This window comes from Physella acuta, unplaced genomic scaffold (genome assembly GCF_028476545.2).
Source record: "Physella acuta isolate Inbredline_101_S28 unplaced genomic scaffold, ASM2847654v3 ptg001172l, whole genome shotgun sequence".
Taxonomy (NCBI): domain Eukaryota; kingdom Metazoa; phylum Mollusca; class Gastropoda; family Physidae; genus Physella; species Physella acuta.
This window is the reverse complement of record NW_026732689.1, coordinates 80,562-107,903: the sequence shown is the minus strand read 5'-3', so window position 1 is coordinate 107,903 and position 27,342 is coordinate 80,562. Positions and strand designations below refer to the sequence as shown.

The window sequence follows — 27,342 nt, the reverse complement described above, 5'->3', positions numbered from 1 at the left end:
AGGATAGTTATTTCATGAATTGAAGGGTGTAGTATAATGTAGGTCTTACATCGGTATTGAAAATCAGCTTGCACTAATAAAAATAGGCAAACTGCGTGTAATACTGTAAGCCCTCCATATCACTTTCTAGGTTTGAACTACTACTCAACAAATGTTACCCAATCATTCAAATAAAATATATCTTAGATACATACAACGTAAATCTAGTTACCCAATCATTCAAGCAATATGGGATTCAGTTAAATACCATTCAAACTGATTGATTATCGGCTACCCAATCATTCTAACACATTGTATCCGATTGATTTTCAGTTACAATCATTCAAACAGATTGCCTCTTGGCTACCCAATCATTCCAACCGTATCTCAGAAACCCAATCATTCAAACAAAAACGACACTGACACCAATTTTTCCAAGCACCAATAAATGCATAAACTTCTGGTCTGGCAATATCAGGTGACGAACACCCTCAGTAAACCAACGGACCAGATTGATTGTCCAATAACTAAAATGTCAATATGGGGCGCGGGTGACGCCCATTTTTACGCCCCATTCCCTGTTCTAACAACACCCCCCCCACACACACACACATTGTATGGAGCCCTCCGGTAATCAAATAAAATGTATGTGATTTATGACAGCCGCAGGTTGCCGACCCCTGGACTAGGGCAATGTAGTTGACAAACACCTTTGTTCAGTGGGGGTGCTGTAAATTTATACTTTGAGAACACGCTGGAACATAGAGTAGACATCTTATATGGCGGGGCTATAATATAATGACGTGGTTTTAAGGGTAATGTGGCTGACAAAAACCTTTATTCAGTGGGAGTGTCTTAAATTTATAGTTTGAGAACCCTATGGATAATAACTGCATGGTCAGCACAAATGTTGTTACTTCATCAGTAGCGTAGCGAGGGGGGGGGAGGGGCGGGGGGGGACATATGTCCCCTGGTGCCGACCTTAGGGGGCACCAAAATGGGTTGGAAAAATAAATTGAAAGGTTGAGGGGGGGGGGGGGGTGCAAATCGAAAGTTTGAGGGGGGGAGGGGTTCAAATCGAAATTTCGATAGGGGGGGGGGGTGCAAATCGAAAGTTTGAGGGGGGGTGCAAATCAAAATATCGAGGTGGAATGCAAATCGAAAATTTGAGGGGGGTGCAAATCGAAATCTCGAGGGGGGGGGGGGGGCAAATAGAAAAGTTTGACCCCGGGCGCTGGGAAGGGTCGCTACGCCTCTGTACTTCATATTCATACTTTGAGAACCCTTTGGATAATAGAGTAGACACCTTATCGTGGTTAGCAAGAAGTGTTGTTACTTTATACAAAAAGACGATGGATGACAAAATCATAAAGTGGGGGGGGGGGGGAGTCATAATCCTACACCTCCCATTAGGGAAGGTAAAGGCAGCTGGAGATGGTGCTGACCACACTATCACTTCATATGCCGAGGTCACTGTAGAAGGTGAACTCTACTTCACCTTCCCCATGGACAAATAGAAAATGTAACCAAACCCTACGGTTATGGTTAACCTGTAAGTTAAAAAAAAAACATGCTTCAAATACTTCAAAGGTATTATTTTTTTCACAATTTAAACCCAGGATTTTAGTTAAGAAGTCCTGTGGAGCTTTTACAACAACCTACCGGCTTGAACAAAAGATTAACCCCCTTTATTAATTCCTCACTGAAATTCCAATAGCTAGCATTGTGTAAGCGCATGTTGGCTAAATAATAGTTTCCCCGCGTATACCTTTAAGATGGATGTAATCAACGAGTTGGGGGAAAAAACAAGAATGCTGACAACATATTTTGTTAACAGTCGGCAAAGTTATAGCTAAGCGTAGGCCTATGTTGTGATATCTAGTTTTTTAAAAAAAGATCAAAGTGCCTTTTCAGAACTTAAGACAGTGGTTCGATCGAACCCTAGGGTTCGGTATGTCGGTCAGGCCGGAGGTCAAGACACACACGTGATCGGATTTAGTCAGTGCCAGAGTTTCTTTCAGGCATCTCTTCAAGAAAGTCTACAGCCCCCCCACGAACGAAATGCAATTTATATAGAAATTATATACTTTTAACAGTGTCCCCCCCCCTTCACACCCCCACCCCACCCCAATAAAGTTCAAGTGCTCCCCACCCCGGAGAAAAAAACTCTGGAAGAAACACTGGTCAGTGCGGACGATAAAACTATAAAGAAGGTGAATGCGCATAAGAAACTGGTGGGGTTCGGTACCTCTAAAGAGGTTAAGAACCGCTGCCTTAAGACCACAGTGCAGACGTATAGTTCTATATCTAGCTAGTGAAAGGATTTTGTGGTTGATATGTATGTTCCTTCTAGGGTCGAGCAGCCATAAACATTTTGTAAAAAATTAATGTTTGTAAAAGTGACGCCCCCTGTTAGACTTGGTTTTTTTGTAACACATTTTGTTCTTTGTTCTTATCTACACTTCACAATCTACATGACATGGTATACAAGCTTAACTTGGTAGAGATTTGGAAACATACTTTTCGTGAACAATTCAACATGCACAAATCTATGTTTCACTGCAAATTTTTCACCATGCAAATAAAGCTAGAGACATGCAGTAACTATCGAGGGCCTTTTCAAATCTTTCAAAACATCAATGCATTTATTAGGTCTAGGTGACCATGACAAACTAATACGTGACAATATAAATAAAAGAAACGCCTATGGAAAATACGATGGAGATCGATTGTATGGTGGCTGGTAATTTAAGTCTGGCCAATGAAAAACGGACTCGTTATTCACAGCATCTCGACCAATCAAGCCGTGCAACGTGTTATTTATCTCGAGATATATTTTAGGTTGGTCTATCCACATTTCACAACCAGTTTCCAGAGTCAACTATTCAGCATTTATTGACACGATGAATAGTTTCTAAAGTTTACAACAGTGGTAAGTTTTTGTTTAAATAAAATTTGGTCAAAGGATTTGTTTTACCTATAATTTTAAAATAAGTTTTTTTTCTACAAACGTTTTGAGATAATACAGGGCGAGCATGTTTTAGGGTGGATTCTAATCTAGAAATTTTAAATTCATTAATTTAATGTCATTAACTGATGGGTTTGGTCCAAAAATATTTTTATGCCAAATATAAACAATGGTCTGATGCCTGTTCTGGCACTTGTCGTAGGCGCTTCAAATTTGGCAGGCGCTCGAATCCGGCCAATACAATGGTGAAATAATATAAGTAAGACTCTTGGCTTGGTCATGTCAGAGGAATAATAAAGGGACCGCAACTGACCAGCTCCTTAAATGAGTTGTATATCGAAAAAGTATCCCAGTGTACGAACGCCAACATAACTCCTAAGGTCGTATAACGATTCACAGATATCACATAAAATACGGTGTTACATTGGAGAAAACTTCACAAGGTCTTTTGAACTGACCAGTCAGAGTTCCTTATATAAATACTAGTTGCATACCCGTGCTACGCCACGGTAAATCTTTTTTTAACTGTACCAACTTGGGAACAGAACAAAAGTAAACACAACACAAACACAAACACAAAAGAAAAAACAAACGCAAATAAAAACACAAACGAAAACACAAATGCAACACACAAACACAAAAGAAAAAACAAACGCAAATAAAAACACAAGCGAAAACACAATGCATCACACAAACACAAAAGAAAAAACAAACGCAAATAAAAGCACAAATGAAAACACCAACACAATGCAAACGCAAAAGCAAAACAAACACAAACGAAAAAACAAACACATTACTCATAACATAAACACAACTTAAATACAAACATAAACGCATAGTGCTCACAGTTTAGCCCGTGGCGCCAAATCGACCCTGTCCAAGCGCCGTCGGACGCGCCTGATTCAGTGAATGACTATTAAAAAACCCAGCTTGTCCGCAAACGGAAAGTTAGATTAATAATTAGTTCAGTGTATAAAATATATAACAGGCAGTACTTAATATATTCGTGTTTTACCTACCATATTGCACTTTATCTATTCATGCATTTTTTTCAGTACTTTAAATTTAAAAAATGTACAATAGTTTCATTACTAAAACTATTGCGCACATAATGAACGTGATGACGCGTCTATAACAGTGCGGAATAGTTGATTAAAAATTATAATTAGTAAACGGGAAGTTTGGTGAGTACAATAACTAAAAGATAGCCTTTTATCAATCCAAGCAAATTATAATATTCCAACAATAATGTCCAATAATCGCTTTACACAATTCCTCTTATTTTCTTAGTCAATAATTATTCAACAACTATTTTCGTATAAATGAACATAAAACTATACTTGATATCGATATTACACAAAGTATCTACCTACCTACCTACCTGCCATCCTACCTGCCTGCCTGACTGCCTACCTGCCTGCCTGTCTGCCTATCTGCCTACCTGCCTACCGGCCTACCGACCCCCTACCTACCTACCCACCTACCTACCTACCTACCTACCTACCTACCTACCTACCTACCTACCTACCTACCTACCTACCTACCTACCTACCTACCTACCTACCTACCTACCTACCTACCTACCTACCTACCTACCTACCTACCTACCTACCTACCTACCTACCTACCTACCTACCTAGATACCTACCTACCTACCTCAGTCCCTCCCTCCCTCCCTCCCTCCCTCCCTCCCTCCCTCCCTCCCTCCCTCCCTCCCTACCTACCTACCTACCTACCTACCTACCTACCTACCTACATACCTACCTCCCTACCTACCTCCCTACCTACCTACCTACCTACCTACCTACCTACCTACCTACCTACCTACCTACCTACCTACCTACCTACCTACCTACCTACCTACCTACCTACCTATATGGACTAGATGACACATTTCTACATGACTGTTAGGGCTGCCGTAAGAGTGTCGTGTTTGATCACGTGATCTACTACCATTTAAAGCATACAACAACCATGTGCATTCCCATCACCACGATAAAGTAGATAATCGCTTTACACAATTCCAATTATTTTCTTGGACAATAATTATTCAACTACTATTCTCGTATAAATAAACATAAATTTATACTTGATATCGACATTACACGAAATATTATCTACCTACCTACTTACCTGCCAGCCTACCTGTCTGCCTGCCTGCCTACCTGCCTGCCTGTCTGCCTACCTACCTAACTACCTACCTGCCTACCGGCCCACCGAACCCCCTGCCCACCTGCCTGCCTACCTACCTACCTACCTACCTACCTACCTACCTACCTACCTACCTACCTACCTACCTACCTACCTACCTACCTACCTACCTACCTACCTATCTACCTACCTACCTACCTACTTCCTGCCTACCTACCTACCTACCTACGTACCTCCCTACCTACCTACCTATCTACCTCGCTCCCTCCCTCCCTCACTCCCTAACTACCTACGTAACGGTTCCCAGAAAGAAGCGCAATGGAAAAAAAACGCAACGGAAAATAGTGCAAAGAGAAAAAAAGCGCACACAGAAAAAAGCGCAAAAAGAAAAAAGCGCAAAGAGAAAAAAGCGCAGAGAGAAAAAAGGGCACACAGAAAAAATGCAAGCGGAAAAAAGCGCAAACGGAACAAAAGTGCAAACAGAAAAAAGCGCACACAGAAAAATGCGCAAAGAGAAAAAAGCGCAAACAGAAAAAAGCGCAAACGGAAAAAAGCGCACACAGAAAAAAGCGCAAACAAAAAAAAAGCGCAAACAGAAAAAAAGAGCAAAGAGAAAAAAGCGCACACAGAAAAAGCGCAAACAGAAAAAGCGCAAACAGAAAAAAGCGCAAACGGAAAAAAGGGCACAAAGAAAATAGCGCAAAGAGAAAAAAGCGCAAACGAAAAAAAACGCAAAAACCTACCTACCTACCTACTCACATACGTCCTACCTACCCACGTACCTACCTACGTACCTACCTACCTACCTACCTACCTACCTACCTACCTACCTACCTACCTACCTACCTACCTACCTACCTACCTACCTACCTACCTACCTACCTACCTACCTACCTACCTACCTATCTACCTACCTACCTACCTACCTACCTACCTACCTACCTACCTACCTATCTACCTACCTACCTACCTACCTACCTACCTTCCTACCTACCTACCTACCTACCTACCTACCTACCTACCTACCAACCTACCTACCTCCCTACCTACCTACCTACCTACCTACCTACCTACCTACCTACCTACCTACCTACCTACCTACCTACCTACCTACCTACCTACCTACCTACCTACCTACCTACCTACCTACCAACCTACCTACCTACCTACCTACCTACCTACCTACCTACCTACCTATCTACCTATCTACCTACCTACCTACCTACCTACCTACCTACCTTCCTACCTACCTACCTACCTACCTACCTACCTACCTACCTACCAACCTACCTACCTCCCTAACTACCTACCTTCCTACCTACCTACCTACCTACCTACCTAACTACCTACCTACCTACCTACCTACCTACCTACCTACCTACCTACCTACCTACCTACCTTCTGTACACAAAACACTTCTCAGATTATACAAAATTGTATTTTTAATTTTTTGCTTACTCGAGAATCAATGACGTCATATTAGTGTGTGTACTTTCCAGAAAATGTCCTACTATATGTTCCATGTGACGTCATTAATTAGGCGTAATGTCAGTCTTTTTATTGTAGAGTATCGATAACGTCATTTCTATTGAATGGGGTGGGGAGCGGCCTAGACTTTCTTACGGGAGGGGGACGGGGTGGGCATCGTCCCTACCTGAAGAGATGCACGAAAGAAACTCTGCACATAAAACACTTTTAGGAAACACTGCACGCAAAACACTTTTAAGATTAGACACATGAATCAGGCTGTAATGTCAGTGTTTTATTTTAGAGAATCGATGACGTCATTTATTTTGAGTGGGGTGGGCGGTTTAGACGTTATAACGCTGGGGGGGGGGGGGGGCTTCGCCCCTACCCGAAGAGATGCATGAAAGAAACTCCACGCAAAATACTTTTAAATTGGCTTTTTAATTCAATGTTTATTCGAGAATCAATGATGTCATATTACTGTGTGCACTCTCCGGCTTTAGACTATTTTCTACTATATGCTGCATGTGACGTCACGTTTCGTTTTTCGAATTACTATGCATGGTTTTACTCTTCTTGTGTTTTCTCTAAAGCGTTCTTGACAGATACGCAGACAGACAGCGAAACAATTATTATAGATTGTTAATTTGATGAAAAACTATGAATAGTTTCAAAACATTGACTTCCACCATTCGATAATATCTATAAGGAATGGAAAAACTATTTAGCAGAGAGCTAAAAAGTGACCAAGAAAAAATTATCTTTATATTAGCTATAGATAAAGAAATAAACTTTGCCTCACGACCCCCTTGTGCCGCTCCGCGAGGTTGTAGACCAATCTGCCTCTCGGTACAAACCCACAGGGCCATTAGATCAGACCAGATATCATATTTTCTTATATAAACAGCAATTTTTTGTTAAAAAGGTAAACAAACAATTCATTTGGTGTATGTACAAGTGATATAGCTTTCTAAAGAAAAAAAAAGTTTCAGTCCTTTAGAACTGTTTTAAGATCGGCTAAAATCAGCCAAAAAGAAATAAACGGTCTATTGGACAGGTAAAAATTATTTAATCTGTTTTTGTAACTCCTGCACTTAGGGATATAGTGTTTTAAGTTCTACGTCCTGACGATTAATGTTGGGTGAGCTAGGATCTGAACTCGAGACTTTTGGGACAGTAGGCGTGCACCCTAACCACGCTATCCCAGAGACAAATATTAAATAAGTAAAGGGAATGAAAAGGAAATATTTTGGTTCTAAATTATTAAAACATTAATTTTATGCTTGAAATGTTGGTGCAAAGTATTGATAAAATGATTTCACGGCCTATCTAAAGGGTAGGATTTTAGGCAAATATTTTTTATGACCTAAGCAAGGTTTAGTAAAGTAAATAAAATTATTGAAAATGTATTTTGTTCATATTTTCCACCTTGTGGACAATAATCTACAAAAATCTACTCTATTCGAACGCACTCGTGGAATAAATCTGTATAGAGGGTGTGAGTGGTGGGTGCAGATGCGTATCTAGGGGGTCGGCCGCCCCAGGCCGAACCTAGGGTGGGCACCAAAAGGGGTGAATTGTTTTTTTAAAGCTAATTTTATGCTGCAGTTTTTAATTATAAACAGTTTAAGAAAGAAATACAATGGCAACAAGCCTTAATATTCTTAACTTTTTTCTACCTTGATGGTGTAACTGTAAAACATGTACTCGTAGGTCTCTTCCTAAATTTAAATAGTAGTGTATAATTTACTTTCTCTTTTTTAGTGCATTAGTATATAAAAGCTTGTTATTACATGTTTTTAATTTTAAAACATTGTCTCCTTCTCATCCTCTTTGCTTGTGGACTTTACACCACCACTTTTTACCTGCTCTTATTTCATTCTCTACTGTCTGTAACCTAGTTCCGAGCCATACAGTAAAAGAGACTTCACATTTAGCTATAGATCCTGAATGAATTTTTTGACAATGCATTTGATTTCCACATCGGCTTAGACTGTTAAAACGCGTTTTATTTTTGCTGATTCAAATCAGAACGTCATTGGCGATGCCACTGCCATTAAACAAGTTATTACTGCTTTTTCAACTAGTACAATTATTTATGCATTTATTGTTGACTGCGTAAGAGAGGACATCGCACATCTTTGATCTGTTATATCCATTGGATTCCAGTTTGTTTCCTCTAGTGAGGTAATCTCAGTGGGAGATCAGTTTATGTTGAAGGTTCATGTGACAGATCGTTTTCCAAAAGGATACTGGGTCATCTAGTATAACCTAAACTAATCGATAGATATCGGTAGAATTTCAGATTCCTGAAAAAAATAAACTAATAATATTTATATAGACGACAGAAGTTGTGATATTAAATTTTGTTGACTGTTATAAGAACACTGATAAATCAAAAAAATAATATTTTTCAGATTTGTAACATCATGAGGTCCAGCTTTTATGCACTGGCATTAGCTGTGGTGATTTCTTCACATTCGACTGCAGGTGAAAACAACACTAACAGTCAACTTCCAGCTTTACAAAAACGTCAAAATCGGGTACCAGGCAAATGGGTAATATTATTCCAATACTTATCTCATTAACACAGTTTAAGCGAACCAATATTAATTACCTATGCTAAAAAATCTAATTTATAGGCATTTATAGTACGGTGACATTTATTTTATATAACAGTTTCATTATTCCCTCATTCTGTCTATGTGTCTAACAAGAACGGTTAAAAGAAATCATAAGGAAAAAAAACAACAACCACAGGCACATTGAATTACTTCGCATGATACGAATAGGACATTATGAAATCGAGTTAAACGAAACAAAACTTACAAAGTAGTAACTTCCCAAAAGTAGGCTACACGAAAATAATGGAGTCATTGATTATTGAAAACGACACACAATATTATTGACGTCATTGATATTAGAGACAATAAATTAAAAGCCTTTTTTACTTTCTCGTATATACGAAGTATAGAGAAAGCATTGTAATCGTGCATAAAAGATTTTTTACAAATCTCGACGTTTTACACCTCACCGATACGGAAAAACATAATTTTGCAATCTTGTCCGTATGTCTGTGTGTCTGTGTGTGTGTCTGTTTGTGTCTGTGTGTAAACACGATTACTTGAGTACCGTTACAGCTAGGTTGATGAAAATTAATATATAGGTATTTTATCAAAATCGTCAATCCATTTCAACTTTTGAGTGATTTCCGATAACCGGAAGTGGTACTTTTTCTACTTTGAATTTTTCAAAAGCCTATAACTTGAGTACTATTTCAGATAAATAAATGAAATTTCACGTGTAAGTAAAAGATCTATATCTCTACCTTCTATTAAATTTTAAGTAATTTCCGTTGACCGGAAGTACTAATTTACGCTATTTCCGATTTCTCACAAAACGCATGTAAATTTATAAAGTACTCATAATATTGCGCACTATTATGCACATTTTATTAGTCGTTCACTTGGTGTGCAATTCTTTTTTTTTTAACAAGATTCCATTCTATTATAAAAAGTTTAAGTAATTAAAACTGGATTACAAATATTGTCTTCGTCCTGAGTTGCCATCCCTCGTAGTTTTATATTAGAATATTCGAGAAAGTTTAGGGGAGATCACTCCCGGTTTATTACTTTCTCGTATATAAGAAATATAGAGAAAGTCTTGTAATCGTGCAAAAAAAAAATCGAGATTTTTAAAAATCTCGAAGTTTTACACCTCACTGATACGGAAAATCATAATTTTGCAATCTTGTCCGCATGTCTGTGTGTACGTGTGTGTCCGTGTGTAAACACGATAACTTGAGTACCGTTACAGCTAGGTTGATGAAATTTCAAATATAAGTATTTTATCAAAATCGTAGATCCGTATTAACTTTTGAGCGATTTCTGATAACCGGAAGTGGAACTTTTTTTTACTTTGAATTTTTCAAAAGCTTATAACTTGAGTACTATTTCAGATAAATAAATTAATTTTCACATGCAAGTAAAAGATCTAATTCTCTGCCTTCTGTCTATTTTGAGTAATTTCCGTTGAACTGAAGTGGTAGTTTTCACTATTTCCGATTTCTCAAAAAGCGCATGTGAATTTAAATAGTATTAATAATATGCCGCACTATTATGCACATTTTATATGGCGTTAACTTGATGCGCAATTCTTTTTTCAACGAGATTTTATTCTATTTTAAAAAGTTTAAGTATTTAAAATGGATATTAAAAGCATGTCTATATCCGAGTTGCCATCCCCAGTTGTTTCATATAATAATATTCGAGAAAGTTTAGGGGAGATCACTCCCAGTTTATTTACTTTCTCGTATACAGAGTATAGAGAAAGTATTGTAATCGTGCACAATCATCACAGGAAATTTTGACAGTTTCCACCGTTTTACTACTCAGTACTTCATCATAAACGGAGTACAGGGGACTTTTTCTACTTTGAATTTTTCAAAAGCCTATAACTTGAGTACTTTTACAGGTAGAACAATGAAATTTCACATACAAGTAAAACATACAACTGTCTGCCTTCTGTTAAATTTTGAGTTATTTCCGTTGAACGGAAATAGTAATTTACGCTTATTCCGATTTCTCAAAAATAGCATGTGAATTTATAAAGTTCTAATAATATCCTGCACTATTATGCACATTTTGTTTGGTGTGCAATTCTTTTTTCTACCAGACTCTATTCTATTTTAAAAAGTTTAAGTAGTTTAAAATGGTTTAAAATATTGTCTATATCCCGAGTTGCCATCTCCCGTAGGGTTATATAAGAATATTCGTAGGGTAGATCACTCCCGATTGATTATTTTCTAAGTTTAGAAGTGTATGTAAATATACAAAAAAAAATATTGGAAAATTAAAATATAGAGTAAACAACAGTATTATGATTACGGTTAAGGAAGGGTTATTAGGTTTCTATTACAGGTTAAAATGCCGATTCCGAATAAAGTTACGTTTCCAAATAATTTTTTGGTACCTATTATGGTTCCGATTTCGGTTAAGAGGGAAGGCTCCGTTAAAAAAAAACTTTTTTAATACTTGTTAGAATAGAGTTTTTTTAATACAGCTTTATTAAGATCCGCAAATGCATTTTCACTAAAAAATGGTGGAAAAATCTTGGTAACTATGACAATTTAAAAAAAAATTACCCCCATCGTAGTTTTTCCACCATTCATGAAATATTATATTTTATGCCCAATAAATAATGAATTCATAATCTACTTCCTTATTTTGGGGTAGGTACTCAGCTCAAAATTTTAAGTGCATATCTTCAAAAAATTTATTATGAATTTTTAAAATTTGTGTCCGTTCAAAACACTTAACTTTGGGGAATATTGGGGGCATTAAAACGGTTAAATTTCGTTTCCATTTTAAATCCTTTTTCTGTCTATATACGGGATCTAGTATAAATGCTTGTTTCGGATAAAGTCACTTTAATTCCTGTTCCTGTCTAAATTTCCGGATCCGTTTAAATTTCAGAAGCCGGTTTAAATGCCAGATCCTTACAAAATTTCCAGTTTAATTACTTTCTTTCGGAATGTTTTTCATTTTTGTTTAATATTTTATTCAGGATAAAGATTTGTTTCCACATAAGTTACCGTTTTGGTTTAAATATGGTTCCTGATAAACGTACTGTTCTTGTTAGCATGTTTACGTATAGATTTAGGTTGAGTTAGTGATATTCGTTTTGGCCTTTGTTAAGCATAAAGAAACACTATAAGCCTAGCGCCAATTGTGTTTCCCCCTCAAAACGGGCTATAAGTCTAGTAAAATATATCGTAAGCATTAAGATTTAAATTAGAATTTTATTTAGGGGCTACGGTTATTGTTAATTTCTAGGCATTAGTAAAAATGTGAACATTTCGTTTAAATAATAAAGTATAACCAAATGGCTTTACACATAATTAGTTAAATATCCTAGCTTTTAAGTACTTTGATTGATGTGATGTTCAATAGGTGATCGCAGCTTGCGACTGCCCTGTTGTTCGTAAGCGATGACTGTTATCGCTAAATACGGTTCTCGGCGATATTTCAAAAGGCGTTTTGTCCAAAAGGATATAGAGATCTATATCTCGAAAATCATTCGCCAAATTAATGTAACATTTTTTAATATTACGGGGAATGATTCTGTTCTTTTTTTCGTACAAAAAAAAACAACAACAATTTTTCAAGTTACGAATTTGCTACCGAGAGCATCAATATGCATTAGTATTAGTTTTAACTTTAATATTATAAGACACATTGGTAAACTTGCTAATGCGTATAAAAATTAAAATGAATTGATGCTATATTTTTAATTTTTAAAATGTAACATTTTAAAACTAAACTAAATCCAATACAATAAATGTAACCATTTTATATTGCAGTTTCAATTGCCCTACAGCTATCCGTTATTATTCACACCCGTCGGTGATGATGGTAGTGGTCAAATTGAGTTATCGTACATCATTTCCGGCTTCATCCCACCCAGGGCAGTAAGGTGAGTAACAAATCGTTATTAAAGCTATCCCAGCAAACGTAATGATATAAATCAAGCAAAGATTCTTCATATTCACCTATAATATAAAATGAACTAAAAATTCAACATTAACCAATGTTAAAATTATATTGCAGAAAGTATCTCAGATACCTTTACTACCAATTTACCAATTGACCAAAAAATCAACTTTCCCACTTACCAAATTACTAAGCTACCAACCTACAGACCTACCGACCTACCAACCAACCAACTAGCTAACCAACCAACCAACTAACCAACCAACGAACCAACCAACCAACCACAACCAACCCACCAATCTACCAACCAACCAACCAACCAAACCAACCAACCAACCAACCAACCAACCAACAAAACCTACCAAACAAACTACCAACTAACCAATCAACCAACTAACCAACCTATCCGCCTACCAACCAACCAACCAACCAACCACGAAAACACATATTCGCCTTTTTACGCAGAGACGCATGGGCGTAAGTATAGACATATCCATTCTGGCTTTAGTTGCATGCAAGACAGGCACAAAGATAGTAAAACAGTTTAATCACTGTTTAAAATCGTGTAGCTTTTTAATTTCTTAAATTGGAATGTGTATTATTCAATACTCAAGCTTTTAAACAATGTTTCTACCCCATTAGACCCCCCTCCAGCCCTCCCCTAGTTACACCACTGCGCCTTGTACAGATCCAAGTCTTTAGGACATCATTGAGCCAACATGTCCCAATGTGACAAGGCATAGAAACTTTTCAAGCTATATCTCCATATGCCAAGCTTACATAAACATATATGTTTAACTTCACCTGCCCAATAGCTCATATATGTATATTTTACTCTGACTGCTTTAAACCGATTAAGTAAATAATACATTTATGCAAACTTATTAAATAACCTCGGATGAAGCTTTTACGTTGCCTACTCAAAGTTATGTAGCTATAAAGTCTTCATCATCGGTTTGTTACGACTGATACATATTTAAAACAATAATGTAGTAGGCCTTTTTATCCGATATATAATTTATTCATTAAATGTTTTTTTTTAAAATATTATTCATTTAAATTTAAGTTAAACCTGAGAATTTGAATGATTTTACTATCTTGTATCTCGACGTTTTAGTGCTCCATGAGTCGGAAAACTTAGTTTTGCATTATAGTCCGTATGGGCATGAATATTTAAATACATTTTAATTTAAATTGCCTAAAATTTTAAAAATAGAATACTAATATATAAAAGCACATGTGCATACTTCTCTCTCTGTCCGCATTATTTTTAGGCTATGTGATACAGGCTTTTGTTTATAATAATATAGTGGGTGTTTTGAATGTATAAACTAAATTTTATTTAAAGAAGGTAAACTACCATTTCGCTCGTCTTCCTAACTTCCTCCCCGACAACAACGAACTCACACTAAAACGCCACTTTCTTTCGTACAGCGTCACACACTCACTCGTTCAATACACGGCCGCACCAATGACATCACATGTCACAATGTTCAACTACGGAAAGTACACACAGCTAATGGCGTCATCTTCCAATTTTAGAATATTAAGAAAGTAACTATTTCATTCAAATTTTATTTAGACCTATAAATCTACTTATCAAGACGTAGGCCCTACGCTATGAAATGTATACAACTTTCTCAGACAAAACTAAATCAAATTACTTTAATAAAAACAACATAAATACTATTTAACAGCCGGGTTTTGAAAGGAATCATTTAAGTCTCTTAATCAGTGTGTGTGCATTTAATATTGTGTTGTGTAGACTAACAATGTATACAATTTGGTTTGTCTATTGAGTATTGGTAGCCTTTGTTTTTTAAATTGTGCCGGATTAAAGCTATTTAGTTATTTCTTTGATTTTAAATTTACCGGAATTTTAGTTGTTCAGTTATTTCTTTGCGTTGTCACTAAAATCTCAAGGTGTAGTGTTGCGTATTGACCAAAACTATTTTATGAATTATTTTTTCTAAATACGTATAACATTATTAAATATATAGGCCTATAATTCACGTGTTACGGGGACCGACGGCTAGTAGAAATAGTATAAGGTATAAAAAAAGAATTGCGCATCAAGTGAACAGCAAACAATGTGTGTATAATATTGCGGAATATTAGTACTTTATAAATTCATATGCATTTTTTAAGGAATCGGAAATAGCATAAAGTACTACTTCCGGTACAAGGTTATTACTCAAAAATTGACAGTAGGCAGAAAATAAGATATGTCGTTTATGTGTAGATTTTCGTCTATCTATGGGATACAGTACTCAATGTTCCGATAGTTAGGGGGTTGAACCACTTGGTTCACTATCATGCGTGAATATCAGACAACATAGGCGGTATTTGTGCCATTACACAGGTGACAACACGGGTGACAATTTATTGACAAATTATATAGGTTTTCTCTTCTGATATTTATTCTAGTACTGGATTCATAGCTTATGCTTATAATCGTCAGCCCAATAGAGGTCTCCCGACTGAATCAAACCGGTCAATAAATACCATTTCATCAAGACGATTCAAGATCAGACTAACTCACACACAATGCACAGCAACCAGTCTCTACACAAAACGTCACTATCACACTATACGCGTCACACCTTCATTCGTTCAACATACGTGCGCACCAATACTCGCTCGCACCAACCTATACTGCAGCATGCATCACAACACACAAGTTATAGTTTATTGAAGAACCTAAAAGAAGTTACGTTACGGTTACCGGAAATCGCTGAAAATTTGATACAGAACTACAAATTTGATATAATACTTCCATATGAAATTTCATCAATCTAGCTGTAACGGTACTCCTGTTATCGTTTTTACAGACACACCGACACATATTGGGGCTTACACACACAGACAGAATTGCAAAACTATATTTTTCCGACTCATGGATGTCTAAAAGGTCAAGATTTAATTTTCGATTAATTCTTCTATACTTTGTATACGAGAAAATAAAAATCCTTTAAAAATGTCTTTGCATCATTTTAAAACATTTTTCAGGTTCACTTTGGAATTGTGTACAACTTTAACGTGTTTCCACGAGAAGGCGTTTCACTTCAGCGTCCGTTTAAATACACAAATAGTTATCAGGACTCATAAGAATGTGAATAATTGGGCACCGGAGCAAACAAGAGGAGCTATGCCTTTCACAAGAGGAACCTATTTTACACTTGAAATAAGACCTGAACAGACAAGATACAAGGTAGGAGATATGCATTTTAGAACCAGAGTTTAGTCTACCGTCTTGCATGTGCTTTCTGGTCGTACTGTCCGGTCGTGTTTTGTGGTCCGTATATATTGGCTACCACTGGAAATTTAGAGTATTCCCTAAGGTCGATAAGTTATGTCCTAGCTGTCAAAGTACAGTCAGTCCGCCTTCGTAAATCACTCTCAATCTCGTCGCGTGCGACGTAGATTACCTGTTGATACAAATCACGTCCCGTCACCCCGTGGTCAAACCCTGGTCAGTTCCAGATACTTTCTAGGCGATGGCCAGTGGCGTAGTGAGGTCGGGTGTCAACCGGTGCGGCACTTAATGGTGTCATCCCCAAGAGGCGCAGCGACCCTTCCCGGTGACAAACTTTCAATTTTCGATTTGCACCCCCTTCAACCTTTCGATTAGCACCCCCCCCCCTCCCCCACCTCAAACTTTTCATTTGACCCCATCCCCTCAAACTATCGATTTGCACGTCGAATTAATAACTTAATCAAATGGAATTTACATTTTTCTCTATATATTTAGCTATTTTTTGCCTTGGTGTCACCCCCTAAGTGGTTTTCACCCGGTGCGGTCCGCATCCGCCCCCCCCCCCCCCCTCTCGCTACGCCACTGGTCTGACCAGCTTTTCCGGTGTAATTTATAGTGCTAGCGATCTTGGCACAGCAGGTAGGGTCACTCTGGCAACGCCCGGGTTGATAATTAAGGCCTGAAATATTTTAGTATAGCAACTAATTATTGGCATTTATTCTAGATCTAGACAGAACTAGATCTAGATCTAAAATCTACGGCTGGCTTTACTCTAGTTTTTCCGTAGATCTAGATCTAGAATCGAGGTGGATAAATCCCTTGTATTCTCGAATTAGTTGATCTGTGAAGCTAAAACGCAAATTTATATCAAATATTTAAGGACAAAAATAGTTTAATAAAGAAACTCAATTATTTATTGTGTTTTTGTCTAAATAATTAATATAGGTTTGGCCTATCGGTAGATCTAGAATCTCCAGATCTAGACGAGATAAATTTATTGTATAGATCTAGATCTATAGTAATTTAAATAATAGTGTATTATTATAATGTGGTTTTGTGGGGAGTGGTAAATATGGTGCAAGGTAAATAAGAGATTATGGGAGGTTCGGATAGTGTGGTTAGGTGTGTTGTTTTGTTGTGTTGGGTCATGAAATTTGGGTAGTGGCGTTTGGGTTTTTGAAAGGTGTGTTGTCAGCTGAGCTGTTGAAAATGCCGTTTTGGTTGATATCATTCCTTATAATTATTTATTAAAAGTGAAATTATTTTTTTTACCAGAATTAAAATAGTTGTTGTGCTTTGTTTTATTTCCGTCTTTTCCTTTCTTTTATAAATTATATTGACATGTTCACATTAAATGAAGTCCGGGTATGCAGCTTGTATTGCCATCTTGCGAGTTCCCATGCAAAAGTTACGCAGTAGATATATATCTTCTTATTGAGATGTAATAATCGTGTACTAATTATATTCATTTTACAGATATCTGTAAATGGTACTTTTTTCACCACCTATGACTATGCAGTTCCAAAGGAAGATGTGAAATATATAAAAGTGTTTGGTGATGTAAATATCAACAGAGTTGCTGAATCTGTAAGTTGTTTTTTTTTTTAATCTTAAACAAACACGTCTTAAGTTATTCGGAATTTATCTTAATTTACGACGCTATGTTCCAAATCAAACAAAAAATTTCCAACCCATCATCGAAATAAAGCCTGGTATTTTTTTAAATTTTCTTTATAAATTACTTGTTTTCCCGAACTTGTACACTCATGGGCGCACTTCTCTCTCTCTCTCTCGCTCTCTCTCTCTCTCTCTCTGCCTATCTGTCCCTCAGATATTTTTCGATGCTTTGAGATCAGTATCTTCAGAAATATATGAAGAACATAAAGATATGGACTTTTTTTTAGAAAATTATATGTTGGAAGTTTTAAATGTAAAAACTAAATTTATTTAACACGTAAAAGCTGTAATCAAATGTCCAAACATATCTAATTATACAACCGGAAAAGAGTTTAAATTGGTGACAAGAATGATAAAAAAGAAACAAAAAAACTATCACTGGCTTAGAAAATATCGTCACATAAATAAAATTTTAAAACTATCATTTTGAAACCATGTACCCAACACTAATGGCGTCATTGATTGTATGAGAAATAAGTGACGTCACACTCTTAGGGGGGAGGGGTGGTCCGTAATTTTGTGACGGTGTGTAACAAGGGGGAGGGGGGGGGGATATCGAAGTTTTAAGAAAAATTCAACTGCAAATTTGAGGGGGGTTGTAGGCTGAGGTGTGACGTTATTTTAGGATGGGGGGGTCTGTATTTTTTTGTGACGATGTGTGACGGACGGGAGGGGGGAAGGTAAAAATCGTCAAAAAAGGGTGACGTCATTTATGGATAAACCCTAAGCAGGGAGTTATCTTCCCTAAACTTTCTCAAATATTCTTATATAACACTGCGAGGGATATCAACTCGTGATATAGACAATATTTTAAAACTATTTTTAATTCCTTCAGCTTTTGAAAATAGAATAGAATCTCGTAAAAAATATAATCTCGTAGAAAAAAGAATTGCGCACTAAGTGAACGCTTAACAAAATGTGTATAATTGTGCGGAATATTTTTGATACTTTAAAAATTCACATGCATTTTTTTAGAAATCGGAAATAGCGTCAATTACTACATCTGGTCAACGGATATTATTCAAAATTTGACAGAAGGCAGAGAATTGTATGTTTTACTTGTATGTGAAATTGCATTTATATACCTGCAATAGTACTCAAGTTATTGGGTTTTGAAAAATTAAAAGTAGAACAAATTCCACTTCCGTTTATCGAAAATCGCTGAAAATTTGATAAAGAAAAACAAATTTGATATAATACTTATATATGAAATTTCATTAATCTAGCTGTAACAGTACTCAAGTTATAGTGTTGACACACACAGAAATACAAACAAGTTTGCAAAAATATGTTTTTTTCCGACTCAGGGAGGTATAAAACGTCGAGATTTGCAAATATCTCAATTTTTAGCGCAATTTCCATTCTGGAGAATTGCGTTTATTAACCCGTCATTTCTGGATGTATGAATGGATTTGTGTCCGCAGCTTTAAGTCGTATCTCCTCCTCAACGAAGCAATATCGAGGACTAGTTTTGCACGTTTACAATACTTTCTCTATACTTCGTATAGTAGAAAATAAAAATTAATTTGCAATCGAGTGTTAAAAATGATACCCAATAAGATTCACTTCACTCATCTTCCAATTTTATAATATGAAGAAAAGTACTATTTCATTAGAATATTATTTCAATCTATAGATGTACTTATCAAGATGTACGTTATGAATTGTATACAACTTTCTCGGCCGAAAATATAAAAATGAAAATTTGTTTCAAAAACAACAAAGTTACCATTGTATAGCCGAGTTTTTAACAAAAACTGTTAAGTCGTGTAACCATTGCGGGCATTTAATATGGTGTTGTGTTGACTAATAATGTATATAATGTGCTTTTAATTTTTCTAAGGGAATTGGTAGCCTGTGGTATATTAAAAGTATCGAATTTTCGGCTATGTAGCTATTTCTTAGCTTTGTGACTAATATCGTTTAACGTGTGGTAAAGCACATTGTGTTTTGACCAATAACTATTTTATAAAATATATTTCTCAAACAAATATAACATTAAAAATAAGGGCATATTATTCGTCCGTCTAAAATGTAATGAAAAGTGTGGTGGGATAGTTTAATTTTATATAGTAAATCCATTCGTAAAACAATACCTATATAAAACAACTTAACACAATCAACTTAAACCCAAAACTAAGCTAAATACTAACATGAAAACCATCGGTTAAAATTACATCATTTTAAAATTCAAATGTTATATAAGCAGGGGCGGAACTACAGTGCCGCCAGGCCCCGCAATAGGGGGGAAGGCACGCGTTTAGGGGTCCCACGGCCGACCATAATCATTTTTTATAGTTTAAAAAACATTCAATTTTCTTGCATTTCGGACTCGATGGTTGTTTGTAAAACCAATACTGTATCTGCTATTGGGTTATTTTTATTCTATAGACACCATCCCACGCTCTTGTATTTTATTTATCCCTATGTTTTTATACCATTGTGAAAGCCGAGTCTTCCTTCACCTACAATCAAACACACGCTGTTGACGAAAGAATTCTTATGAAAAAAAAATCCATTGCGCGAGAGGCCACTGCCATGACTTATTTCCCTTTTTTAGATTTGTAATTAAAAATAATTGCTTCTTTTAATTATCTATATATATATATATAATTCTCTCCCGGAAGACGTTAGAAAACAAGCTGCAAGCGCCTCCTTACAGTCCCCTCTCTTTCTCTCTATCACTATCACCCCACCCCCACAAGGTCTGATGAGTTGTGGTCAAGCTAAATGTTTACAAATCGTAGAGCCGGGTTTAGTGACGGCTATTAGGGGCAGATAATTTAGTTTGAAACGATGTTATTAAACTTAGAGGAGGTAACTAAGAGGAGGCTGCTTTCACGTGGGGGGGGTAGGGTCGGGGTTAGGGGAAAGGGGGGGGGTAGTGTTTTAAAGCAAATATTTTCAGTGGCAGCATTGGTACTGTCGAATTCACAAATTATGAATTACTGAAAAATAGAAAATAAAACAACTAAATAGCGGCGTATGATACGCCGCGGGTCGGCTCGTTATTTTTAAAAAAAATAAAAAATAAAAAATAACATAGTACAAAAAGGGAAATGTATTTTAAATATTAATTATCAATTAAATTAGCTATATAAATACGAAAAAATATATAAATAAACATAACACGAGAAACCATTACAGATACAAAGCTTTCATGTTTCACATTCTTTTGACCGACTCTTTAATTAAAATATTACAGCAGACATAAAATAAAAGAACAGGTTTTCAAACAGACTAACTAATGCACTCATACACAAGACATGTTGTTATAATTTGTTTTAATTGAAAAAAAACAGTTGTTTTTCAATGAGTATCATATGTTCTTATTTCGTGTTTGTATACATATATATATATATATATATATATATATATATATATATATATATATATATATATATATATATATATATATATATATATATATATATATAAAGAGAGAGAGAGAGAGAGAGATGTAGATGTAGATGTAGATGTAGAAGTAGATGTAGATGTAGATGTAAATGTAAATGTAGATGTAGAAGTAGATGTAGATGTAGATGTAGATGTAGAGATGTAGATGTAGATGTAGATGTAGATGTAGATGTAGATGTAGATGTAGATGTAGATGTAGATGTAGATGTAGATGTAGATGTAGATGTAGATGTAGATGTAGATGTAGATGTAGATGTAGATGTAGATGTAGATGTAGATGTAGATGTAGATGTAGATGTAGATGTAGATGTAGATGTAGATGTAGATGTAGATGTAGATGTAGAGGTAGATGTAGATGTTGATGTAGATGTAGATGTAGATGTAGATGTAGATGTAGATGTAGATGTAGATGTAGATGTAGATGTAGATGTAGATGTAGATGTAGATGTAGATGCAGATGTAGATGCAGATGTAGATGTAGATGTAGATTTAGATGTAGATGTAGATGTAGATGTAGATGTAGATGTAGATGTAGATGTAGATGTAGATGTAGATGTAGATGTAGATGTAGATGTAGATGTAGATGTAGATGTAGATGTAGATGTAGATGTAGATGTAGATGTAGATGTAGATGTAGATGTAGATGTAGATGTAGATGTAGATGTAGATGTAGATGTAGATGTAGATGTAGATGTAGATGTAGATGTAGATGTAGATGTAGATGTAGATGTAGATGTAGATGTAGATGTAGATGTAGATGTAGATGTAGATGTAGATGTAGATGTAGATGTAGATGTAGATGTAGATGTAGATGTAGATGTAGATGTAGATGTAGATGTAGATGTAGATGTAGATGTAGATGTAGATGTAGATGTAGATGTAGATGTAGATGTAGATGTAGATGTAGATGTAGAATTAGATGTCGATGTCGATGTCGATGTCGATGTCGATGTCGATGTCGATGTCGATGTCGATGTCGATGTCGATGTCGATGTCGATGTTGATGTCGATGTCGATGTCGATGTCGATGTCGATGTCGATGTCGATGTCGATGTCGATGTCTAGATAGAGATAGGGATGGGTATGGGTATGGGTATGGGTATGGGTATGGGTATGGGGATAGGGATATGGATATGGGTATGGGTATGGGTATGGGTATGGGTATGGGTATGGGTATGGGTATGGGTATGGGTATGGGTATGGGTATGGGTATGGGTATGGGTATGGGTATGGGTATGGGTATGGGTATGGGTATGTGTATGAGTATGGGTATAGGTATGGTTCAATTTAGGCGCAATAGCGCTCAAGGTATAACCCAGAACGCCAAATCGTACCCTGCAGGGATGCCGAGGGACGATATTGATTATGATTAGTGAACGACTAACTCTAATACTACTACTCTTTCGCACTTAGGCGCCTGAGCGCTCGCGGGACAGCCAGATAAAGTCAAAGTTTATTGTTGCCCATTATATCTTTAGTGTATAGCCTTTTTTAAAAGAACCTACGCGCCATAGTGCTCACAGGGAGCCCTAGGCGCTTCTGGTGATGTAATAGACGGGGGCGCCGGCGACTGCGCGTGTTTTACACCTGAATAAAGTACTACTCCTTACCCGCTATGCCGGACGCCCGTTTAACGGATACCAAGTGCTTAGATAGTCGCTCTGGAACTATGGACGCCAAACCGTGTATTCACAAAAATTGCACCCTCCCGGGGCATTGCCCTTGCGTAATTAAAAAAGATGTTTTTGCAGAAACCTCGCTGAAGTGCTCTACTTAACTCCCTAAAGTTTCGTGACGATCGGATGAACAGTGTCAAACCACAATCGACTTTTAATTTTTTATACCGTATATCGAGATGAATCGAATCGAGCCCTCCCTGCGAATTTCAATTTTAGTTTTTCGCAAAAACTTCCCCAAGAGTATTCTCAACAACTTTCCAAAGTTTCATGATGATCGGATGAAAGGTGTTGTAATGCATAATTTAAAAAAAACACACAGACACACATACATTGCTTTTTATATATTGAGATCTAGATAGATAAATCCTTAACCCTTTGAGCCCTGGCCTCCCTGACCTAATTTCTACCATTTCCTGAGCTCCCAGGCCCAAACCAATTTTCACTTATCTGCTTCTAACTTTGCCTATAACTTTTGAACCGTTTGAGATAATCAAGCCAAATTTGGTATCCGGACTCAGGATCAAACATCATTGCAGCAAGATTCGAAATTCTTTATTTTTTTACAATGTATAAACAGAACAATGTATATAAAACGAACACGTAATTATTGTTTTGATAGAACATAGAAGAAACTAATTTACATTTAGTAATTGTTTTGTTATTATTGATACATGGCCATACTAGTTCATCGCCAGAAGTCCACTTTTGTGTGATAACTTTCAAAACAGTTATCACTGCCGGATTTGATGCAAAGAAAAATGCAAAGAAAAGCTTCGCATGTTTTTCAACAGTAAACAGTTTTTTTCGTTTCGGCAAGTCTTTTCCTTGGCACCACGTGCATCATAACGTACTTGAACAGTTTCATTGTCACTGTCGATTTCAATGTCACTGAGTTCAGTCTCAAATTCAACGTCACTATCATCATACTATAGACCAGGAATATTATCTTCTTCATCAGAATCAATATGTAGTTGTATTGCCTGAGATGCAGTCATTCTACTTCTTTTGTTGATATTTCGGTCTTTTGCTTCATCTTTTGCACCAACTTTATATGCTGAAGTCGATGGCTGTGGCTCAGCTTTTCGTTTCGGCGGCATTGCTGCGAAATGTAAACACTTTCACTTTTCCTAAAATCTATGTTTAGAATCATAATCACGCACTAAAAAGACATATGCGCAGTTTTGGTCAGTCTCCCGCTAATTATATTTAATTAGACTGTATACCGGCCGCTAGGAATATGACGCTAGATCATCGGGCCGGAAAACCGGCTTTTCGGACATATATGTCTAATGTTGAAGCCGGTTTACTGGCCTGGCGGGCTCAAAGGGTTACGAATTAATAATAGATATGTTTTTTTACAATAGCCAAGACTTCCTTATACACACAATTTAAACAATTCCGCAAAATATACCATTGACATCTACAGTAGCTTACATTTTATCTGTTTAGTATAGATCAGAATGTAGGCCTATGTATAGATTTATTTTTTATTTTTTCTTCGATCTTATGACCAACCACGTTCACCATTCAAGTTAACCTTTTCCTATTATTCAGATATTAATTTAAATGCTTCTTTCTGTTTAAGTAGGCCTATGTCTTTTACAGTTGGCTCCCTACTTTATATTATAATGTAAAATAAAAAGTTTTAATCACTATTGATACTATCTTGATTACTGTTTTACAGATTTTTATCGTTCAATTGATTTTCATTTGTTTTTTGTTTTTTTTGTTTTCGTCTTTTTTATTTTGAAGAGTAAGTTATGTTTTTCTTCTTATAAAAAATATGTTTCAAGCTGAACTAATGCTAACGGAACACGAAAATTTATTTCTTAAAATCCTTCGATATTTTAAAATACTTAAGCATACAGTCGCCTCACAAGTGTTTTCATGAAAGTAGATACTAATAGCTGAGTTTGCCGTTATTTTACTAAACAGGGAACACGTAGAAAAGCTACAGGTATTTATTACCTCCGAACGCTAGCCACGGGTGACAATCTACGCTCCAAGATAACAATGATTCCTGGTTCTAGATGGTAACTGGATCGTTTTTTTTTTTGTCTCTTAAATAGTTGTCTATTAATTGAAAGGTATATTTTTAACATTATTTCTTTAGTAAAATTGCTGGTCTTTTAAAATACTTCAGATTTAAAAGTGACCAATTCTGGTAAAAATTGAAAGCCTGTTATTATAAAGGATTTATGTCGCTTTTTATTTTTTTTTTAAATATAATTTTTATAAAGTCAAGGTTTGTTTTAAATATTTTTAGGAGGTTCACAATCTATCTATGTGACGAAACTTATGTCCCTGGTATGGACGACTTTCCAATTGCATATCAGATGTCGAGGAGGCAAGATGGTCAATTCGGCAATATGTTTTTAACACGCATAGGAACTGTTGTACGATACCCCAAACAAAATTTCACGGCGCAGGATAATTTTCAGGTGGACTTGGAAATCTTGGATGGACTCGTAAAGGTCAGGCTAGGTTGTATCTTAAAACTGACAGATTTTAATTTTGACAGATATCTTGCAGAGTACATAACCCAGGGACCGAACTACGGTCGGGCTGGACAAGGTGGGGGGCAGTGTTTCTTCCAGATTTTTATTTTATCCGGGGGGGGGGGGGGGGTGGCACATGAAATTTTCGGGGGGGGCGGTAGACTTTCCTCGGGAGAGGGGGGGCGGACACTGTTAAAAAAATATATTTTCTATATAAATTTCATTTCGTTCGGGGGGGGGGGATGGGGCTCTGTCCCCCCTCCCAAAGAGATGCCTTGAAGAAACTCTGGTGGGGGAGGGGGTATGTAAATTGATTTTGAATTTAATTTTAAAAAATAAGATCTTTAAATTCACCTGAACATTTTTTAATTGAACTTTATTATATTTGTTTAAATAATTAACAATATTAAAGTTTTATTTTCAGTCCTATGTTGATAATAAATACACCGGAGAACATGTCGTAGATACGTCGCGTGTCTTTTATCAAGTCCTTCATGGTGAGGGTTATAGTCAAGCAACTTCAGAGTGTTATCGCATCCCATAAACATTTCAAAATGAGTGTCGACAAATTGTCATAATGAGCCAAATGCCCGTAGACCATTTATGCAGTAAAAATCTTGAAAATTAAACAATGTTAACATTAAGTAAATTTAACGCCGTTTTAGTTTATAAAAATTTAATACCATAGCTAGAACTTGTTTTATAAAACGGTGCTTAGAAATTTTGATTTGATATTACATTGACACATGCTGTGCCACTGTGATCAGATGCGTTTCGATTGTTGTAATTCAAACCACCCGGTTTTTTTTTTAAATTGAATATAGTTGCCTTAATAAACACAGATTATATCTATAGTGATGATATAAACACCGACAATACTATTATAAATATAACTTAAAGAATTTCGCCTGATTAAAATATATTATTATATATCTAAATTTAACTTTATAAGTTACTCATATCCTTAAGTACAGTCAACCTAATTGAAAACTTTTTAAGGCTTTTTGAGCTATCGTCGGACAACTCTTCTACGTATACTAAACCTATATAAACCTAAGCAATTCACCTACACATACAGACATATTAGAGCCAGAACTACAACTACACTCACACCTAGACCAACATCTAATCCAACAGCTACAGCTAAAATATACACCTACACCTACACCTACACCTACACCTACACCTACACCTACACCTACACCTACACCTACACCTACACCTACACCTACACCTACACCTACACCTACACCTACACCTACACCTACACCTACACCTACACCTACACCTACACCTACACCTACACCTACACCTACACCTACACCTACACCTACTCCTACACCTTCACCTACACCTACACCTACACCTACACCTACACCTACACCTACACCTACACCTACACCTACACCTACACCTACACCTACACCTACACCTACACCTACACCTACACCTACACCTACACCTACACCTACACCTACACCTACACCTACACCCACACCCACACCCACACCCACACCCACACCCACATCCACACCCACACCCACACCCACACCCACACCCACACCCACACCTACACCCACACCTACACCTACACCTACACCTACACCTACACCTACACCTACACCTACACCTACACCTACACCTACACCTACACCTACACCTACACCTACACCTACACCTACACCTACACCTACACCTACACCTACACCTACACCTACACCTACACCTACACCTACACCTACACCTACACCTACACCTA

General features: G+C 36.6%; 1 protein-coding gene across 1 annotated transcript; it reads left to right on the top strand.

Annotated features, from left to right (window-relative positions):
• Nucleotides 1-2,785: 2,785 nt before the first annotated feature.
• LOC131956719 (uncharacterized) lies at nucleotides 2,786-26,780 on the top strand. Its single transcript, XM_059321279.1, has 8 exons — nucleotides 2,786-2,911; nucleotides 8,983-9,123; nucleotides 12,927-13,039; nucleotides 16,066-16,267; nucleotides 17,789-17,899; nucleotides 25,021-25,118; nucleotides 25,352-25,559; nucleotides 26,008-26,780. The coding sequence occupies exons 2-8, from the start codon at nucleotides 8,995-8,997 to the stop codon at nucleotides 26,125-26,127; spliced, it is 981 nt and encodes a 326-aa protein (XP_059177262.1). The 5' UTR covers nucleotides 2,786-2,911; nucleotides 8,983-8,994; the 3' UTR covers nucleotides 26,128-26,780.
• The last annotated feature ends 562 nt before the right edge of the window (nucleotides 26,781-27,342 follow it).